General features: G+C 35.9%; 1 protein-coding gene across 7 annotated transcripts in view; it reads right to left on the bottom strand.

The window, feature by feature from the left end:
- Positions 1-7,563, bottom strand: part of LOC105304012 (protocadherin-11 X-linked) — a 751,649-nt gene that overhangs the window by 232,353 nt on the left and 511,733 nt on the right. For all 7 annotated transcript variants that reach the window (XM_011377909.1, XM_023521954.1, XM_011377910.1 and 4 more), the window contains one exon: positions 1,746-1,944. In XM_011377909.1, the coding sequence (XP_011376211.1) occupies positions 1,746-1,944 (199 nt within the window). The remainder of the gene's footprint in view (positions 1-1,745; positions 1,945-7,563) is intronic.

Below are 7,563 nucleotides of genomic sequence, written 5' to 3'. Positions count from 1 at the left end.
CTTCAATTTCACATTTAACAGTTTAACGTGATTCACTGTGGTTGTCTATTGCCCAGCAGGTGCTGTGTTAGGCAAAGGAGTTGTAAGAAAGAATGAGACCCAATTTTTGTTCTTCAAAAATTCACCATCTAGACGTGAGGAGTGGCATATGAATAACTAATTTCAATATAACACAGTAAGCTTTAAAACAAGTGTATGCACAAGGTGCTAGGGAACCCAGAGGTTAAGATGTGATCAGAAAGACAGAAAGAGAACCAATGGAGTGCAATGTCAGAGATCCATAGAAAGTTTTACAGTCTGGGTGATATTCCATAAATGCTACAGTTTGAAAAGGATATGTAAAGTAAATTAATTCTTATTTTGTGATTATGGCTGCTGTTTATATGAAGTAGACTAATTTTATTCTTCAGTCAAAACCAAAATCTTCCTGTGTACACTAAAGGTCTAATATAAATCAGTAGTCTCTACAACCACCCCATAAAAAAAGGAAGTCAGAAATACAACAAAACAAATAACATGATCATAATGCCAACATTCTAACTGCCCCACATTCTACCTCAACCCTTGCTTCAATTTCCTTAAGAGGTCTTGGTAGGTATTAGAGATAGTCCAGGAATGATTATAAGCAGAGGCAAAACAGTAACTAAAAATGCAGTATTTGTTTTGAATTCCAACTCTACCATGTACCAGCTATGTAATTTTGAATGACTTGCTTAATTTTTTTAACTTCAATTTCATAAATGAAAATAACTAAATAGGGTTACAAAAATTAATACAGTGCTTAGCACAGAACCTTGTACACAGTAAGCATGCAATAAATTATGCTATTTTTTCATTACTGTCATTGTTTTTGTTTCATGGTTTTTACTGCTATTGTTTTTGTTGGCATGTTGATGGGACAAAGAGCTACTCTAAAATAACATCTAAATAGCTTTTTCTCTGCAAGGAGGCAGCCGAGCAACCTCCCCAGCAGGCGCAGATCTTTGTGAAGACCCTGACGGGCAAGACCATCACACGTGAGGTTGAGCCCAATGACACTACTGAGAACGTCAAAGCTAAAATCCTAGACAAGGAGGGTATCCCACCTGACCCGCAGCATCTGATTTTTGTAGGCAAACAGCTGGAGGAATGGCTGTGCTCTCTCAGATTATGATATCCGTAAAAAAACCACCCTGCTCTTGGTGCTTCATCTGCAGGGCAGCATCGAGTCCTCCCTCCACCAGCTCACTCAAAAATGCAACCGCAACAAGATGACCAGCTGCACCGTCACCTGCTCCAAGAAGTGTGACCTCACTGACAACCTGCACCACAAGAACATGGTCAAATAAGGCCCGTTCACTGCCTCCATGGCCTGCAGGGCAACCTCCTGTCCAAACCTCTTGGCCCTGGAGCCTCAATAAAGTTTCTCTTTCATTGACTTCAGCAGTAAGAAATAAATAAAATAAAAAGGCTTGTTATATAGGTATAAATACATGTATATATAAATAGAAATTCCTATCTATGCCTAAACAAAATGACTATATTAAATTTCATAATACATTTTATTCAAAGTAAATATGATCACACATTTCAAATATTATAAACTGCCACTTATGTGCCTTTCATCTAATTCTGTATTTTTACCTTTTAAAAATGTGTAACTTGTATTAACATAATTAAATGGCCATTGTTAAAATGGCCACAATTGGTTGACTTGCAAACACAATAAGCCCATTTATACCGCAGGATAGGGAGGCATCACTTACTGGATTCAGGATCAGAATTGCCATCCCCTTCAGTGCGGTTGTTGGGTGCAGCATGATCAAAGTACTCCTCCTGAGGATAACCAAGGGGCAGGACATGGAATGTGCTAGAAAGGCTGCCCACATCGTGGTCACACAGTCCACCATCACTGCTGCTTTCTTGAGAGCCTTCTGGTAGGTGAAATGTGACACGCCGCTGGGACTGAAAGGAAGAAAATTACACGGTTTCAGCTATGATCTGAATAATTGCTTAATGTATCCAATTTAGAAAATATATTATTTCAGCTATCTAGTGAAGTCACAGTAACATTATCTTGATTGGGAAACAATTTTAGGCTTTTCTTAACGGTCAGCTCTGTGTTCAAAACTGCTTCATCTAGCACCAGAGTTGCCTCCATTATATTTTGACACAAGGCACTCCAGATGCAGACTGAAAGTCAACTTGCTCTAAAGCAAGGGGATGTCAACCTTAATAAACATTCAAGCATTTTAACAGGGATTTATTGAGCTACTGTTGGACAAGAATCTATTTTCTGAATAATAAGCATGAATAAATATAACAATTTTTTATTGTTGAGACAGCAAATAATAACAAATTTATTCAATCATGTTGGCTTAGAAAATTAAAAGTACAAATCATCTTCTCAAAATAACTTAGAGGCAATATTTTGAATTGGATTTCATTGAAATCTATTCTACACTCTAAAAAATGAAAATAGATGGTAAGTTGATGGTAATTATAAAAGCAAACTATAGGTATCATCTTAAATGGTAATTATAGCAGAATATAAAAAAGTATATACATGACAAAATGTAAAGATGAAACATTTGGTTTCCAAAACAGGAGGTTTCTTACATCCAGTAAGGATGATAACTCCATTAGATGCAGTAGTATTTTTGTTTGTAACATTGCTATATGTAGTAGCTAGTCTCCAAAGACAGCCCCTACGATGGACTTCACCTCTTGGTATTCAGACGCTAATGTAGTCCTCTACCACATTTAATATGGGTAGACGCTGTGTAACCAAACCTTGCAGGTTTTGTCTTACTGACTTGGAATATTCATTCTGGGGAACACATTTGAAAGAAGTCTGACTACTATCAAACTGTAAGGAAGCTCAAGCTAGCCATTTAGAAAGACTGCATAGAAAGAAAGTACAATACCTAGAGAGGCCCAGCTGTTCTACCACTTTAGTTCAGGTGCCAGATCTGTGTATGTGATGAATCTATTCTGGACATTACAATTTATGGACTCATTTAAGTCATCTTAACCATTTCCACATTTAAGTTACTTCATTTCAGTCACCAAATATTGTGAAGCAAAGACTGTATTTTGTTTCATGCTCTAAAGATTAAGGATAGTTTGCTACATAAAAATAGATCAGCCAAAATACTTCACTACTAGCAGTATGAAATATGCAATTAAGAGATAATTATTTGATTTTGGAGAAACATGGCAAAGTGAGTGACATCTCCGGATGTCTCTCCTTGAAACAACAATAAGCTGAACATCTAGAACTCAACAAAAACCACACCCAAACTGCACACCAGCATGTCTTTGCGTGGGATATGCCCATAAGAGCTGCCACAGGTCAGAACCCCAGGTGTTGGGTGGTAGACTACGAAAAATAAAGAAGCTGATTCCCAAAGCCACCCGGAGCTCCTTCTAGGAGGAGAGGGAGGAGAGAAGGTGTGGTGAATTCCCTGAACAGCCCGGCCTCGGAGAGTTGTGAATTCCACACAGCTGGCAGCAGGGCCCAGTCATCAGAGCAGAAAGCAGAGAAGCAGGACAGCAGAGAAACAACAATTGATTTTTACCAGCTGAGGTTGCAAAACTGAGGCTGAGCTGCAGACCCCAACCCACAACACAAAGGGTCCCTTTCCCCATATGCTCTGAGAATGAAACTGCGGAGCATCAGAGAAATTTGAGCAAACACTATTGAAACTGTTGCTAACACTGACAAGGACTGAAACTGAAAGTAGTGAGAGTGATTAAATATCTACAAGAAATTAAAAAGGCATTATTAAGGATTTATATAAAGCAAGGATCCAAGAGGCTTAGTCGCCATCTAATGGAAAACAAAAGGAAAGCGACTTTGTTGCAACAGGCTAAAGACAGACCTTTATATAATGAATGTTCTCTCTGGAGAAAAGCAGAACACACTTCCATTAATGCTCAGGCAGAGAAATAGTCCATTAAACATCATGAACAACCAAGGTAACAAGGCATCTCAGAAACAAAGAGAAAAATCTCCAGAAAATAAGCTTATAGACATAGAAATATGCAATTTAAATGATAGAGAATAAAAGATGGTACTTCTGAAAAAACTCACTGAGTTCCGAAATGAGTCATATCAACAATTTCAGGAATTCAAAATACAACTTGATGAGCAGAGTAAGGAGATTGAAACCCTCAAAAATAAAAGACTAGATCTTCTGGAGATAAACACACACACACACACACACACACACACACACACACACACACACGAACTGCAAGAGTTGAAAAATGAAATAGCAATCTTGAGAAATAGGATCAATCAAATGGAGGAAAGGATCAGTGACATAAAAGACAGAAGTATAGAAATAAACCAGAAGGAAGAAGAAGGAAACCGAAGAATGAAAAATAATGAAAGAGATATACAAGAACTAGCTGACACCATTGGGAGAGGAAACATAAGAATAATGGAAATTCTCAAAGGCGAGGTAAAAGAACAGGGATTAGAAAGTATTTTCAGACAAATAGTGGATGAGAATTTCCCAAATCTAAGGAATGGGCTGGAGCTTGGAATGCAGAAAGTCAAGAGAACACCCAATGATCTCAACCCAAAAAGGCCTTCACCAAGACACATTATATTAAAATTATAAAATATCAATAACAAAGGCAAAATTCTCATAGCCAGGGGGGAAAAATGCTGAATTATAAAGGAAAACCCATTGGATTATCCTCAGACTTCTCAGTGCAAATCTTACAAGCAAGAAAGGAATGGAATCATATGTTTAACCTATTAAGTGAAAGGAACTACCAGCCTAGAATAATGTATCCAGCTAAGCTCTCCTTTAGATATGGAAGAGAAATTAAGATTTTTCCAGACATACAAAAATTGAAGAAATTCTCCACTACAAAGCCTACACTAAAGGAAATACTGAAAGGGGTCAGTTCACCTGAAGCAAAATAATAAAAAACAACCCAAAACAAACAAACAAAAAAACTACATAATTAGGACATAATTAGGAGTAAGGTGACTATCAGGCAAAGAGAAAGAAGTGCAACCCTTACTAAAAACAGGGCAATATAAGCCTAAATGATAGGAAGAGAATTGCTATAGCAAGATAGTAATGCACATTCAGCATACATAGGGAGAAACTGAGACAACAATGCCTGTAAAGAGATGATTCAAAGATCAAAATTCACAAAGGGGAATGGAGATAAGGCACATGCAGAAGAAAATAGACAACTATATCTGTGTGTGTGTGTGTGTGTGTGTATACCTTTTACATATTCATAAAGATAACCACAAACCAAATATTCAGAACTGAAGTATATAACATAAAATGAGAAGAACCAGAGACAAAAGGCACAAAAGCCAACCAAAATAAAGAAAACAGAAACACAAGAACAAGAGAGCAATGGAAACACAGAGCTACCAGAAAGCAAAAGATAAAGTGACTATAAGAAGACCTCATATTTTAGTAATCACACTAAATATAAATGGACTGAACTCACCAATAAAAAGTCATGCGTTGTAGATTGGATCACGAAACAAAACACAACCATATGCTGCCCCCAGGAGACTCATCTCAGCTCTAAAGACAAATATAGATTCAAAGTGAAAGGGTGGAAAATGGTATTTCAAACCAATGGCATTCAGAGAAAAGCAGGAGTAGTGGTAAGAATATCATATGAAATAGACTTCAAAATAAAAAAAAGGTAAAGAAATATACTGAAGGACACTTCATAATGATAAAGGGAATCATGCACCAAGAGAGAGAAATATTATTCTTATTAATATCTGTGCTCCCAATGAGGGATCCCCAAAATATGTAAAGCAATTATGAACAGAATTAAATGGAGAAACAGAACTAAACACTATCACAGTAAGACAACTAAATACCTCGTTGTCGATATACACAGATAATCCAAACAGAAAATCAATAAGGAAATAACATTCTTAAATGACACATTAAACCAACTGGACATAATTGACATTTACAGAGCCTTCCACCCCCAAACAGCTGCTTAAACATTCTTCTCTAGTGAACATGGAACATTCTCAAGAATTGACCACATATTGGAACACAAAGATAGCCTCAACAAATATAAGAGAGTTGAAATCATACCAACCATATTCTCTGATCATAATTCTTTGAAATTGGAGATCAACTGCAAAAAAAAAATTGGAAAAAACCACAAATATGTAGAATTAAACAACATGCTACTGAAGAATAACTGGGTCAGGGAAGAAATGAAAAGAGAGATCAAGAGATACATAGAAACACATGATAATGACAGTAAAACATATCAAAGCTTTTGGACACAGCAAAAGCAGTCATAAGAGAAAAGTTCATATCATTACAGGCCTATCTCCAAAAACAAGAATGAGCCCAAATAAACAATCTAACACTTCATCTTAAAAAAAATACTAGAAAGAAAAGAAAAAATGAAGCCTAAAGTCAGCAGCAGGAAAGAAGTAATCGAAAGTAGAGCAGAAATAAATGAAATTGTAAACAACAACAACAAACAAAAAACAATAGAAAAATAAATGCAATGAAGAGCTGTTTCTTTGAGAAGGTTAATAAAATTGAAAAACCTCTGGCTAGACTCACCAAAGGAAAAAGAGAAAGGACACAAATAAACAAAATCAGAAATGAAAGAGAGGAAATTATGACTAACATCGTAATATCTCTCATAACACAGTTGCAAAAATCCTAAGATATTAGCGAACCGTATACAGCAATATATTAAGATTATACAGCATGATCAAGTGGGCTTCATCCTAGAGGCACAGAGATGGTTCAACATTCGCAAATAGATTAATGTGATACATCACACAAATTAAAAAATAAGAATCATATGATCATATCAATAGATGCAGATGAAGCCTTTGAAAAGATACAGCATCCATTTAAGATCAAAACACTTAACAAAATCAGTATTGATGGAAAGTACCTTAGGATAATAAAGGCCATCTATGACAAACCCTCAGCCAACATTATACTTAATGGTGAAAAACTAAAAACCTTCCCTCTAAGAACAGGAACAAGGCAAGGCTGTCCACTATAGCCACTGTTATTCCATATAACATTGGAGGTTCTAGCAAGTGCTGTCAAGCAAAAGAAAGATATAAAAGGCATCCGAATAGGAAACAAAAAAGTAAAACTGTCGTTATTTGTGGATGACATGATCTTCTATATAGAAAACCCTAAAGACTGCAGTAGAACACTACTAGAAACAATAAGCAAACATAGTAAATTTTCTGGATAAAAAAAATCAACGTTCAAAAATCCATAGCGTTCCTATACTCTAATAATGAATTGTCAGAAAAAGAAGTGGAAAAAATAATTCCTTTTGCAATTGCAACAAAAAGAATAAAATATCAGGAATAAATATGAAGGACCTATATAACGAAAACTACAAGACCCTATTAAAAGAAATCGAAGAAGGTATAATGAAATGAAAAGATATTCCGTGTTCTTAGATTGGAAGAATCAACATAGTTAAAATATCCATATTACCTAAAGCATTATACAGATTTATTGCAATCCTCGTCAAAATCTCATCAGCATTTTTTAAAGAAATAGAACAAAAAATCATTAGATT

The sequence above is a fragment of the Pteropus vampyrus genome, unplaced genomic scaffold (assembly GCF_000151845.1).
Source record: "Pteropus vampyrus isolate Shadow unplaced genomic scaffold, Pvam_2.0 Scaffold325, whole genome shotgun sequence".
In the NCBI taxonomy this organism is placed as follows: domain Eukaryota; kingdom Metazoa; phylum Chordata; class Mammalia; order Chiroptera; family Pteropodidae; genus Pteropus; species Pteropus vampyrus.
Note: the sequence above shows the minus strand (reverse complement) of the source record. Positions and strands in the feature narration are given on the sequence as shown.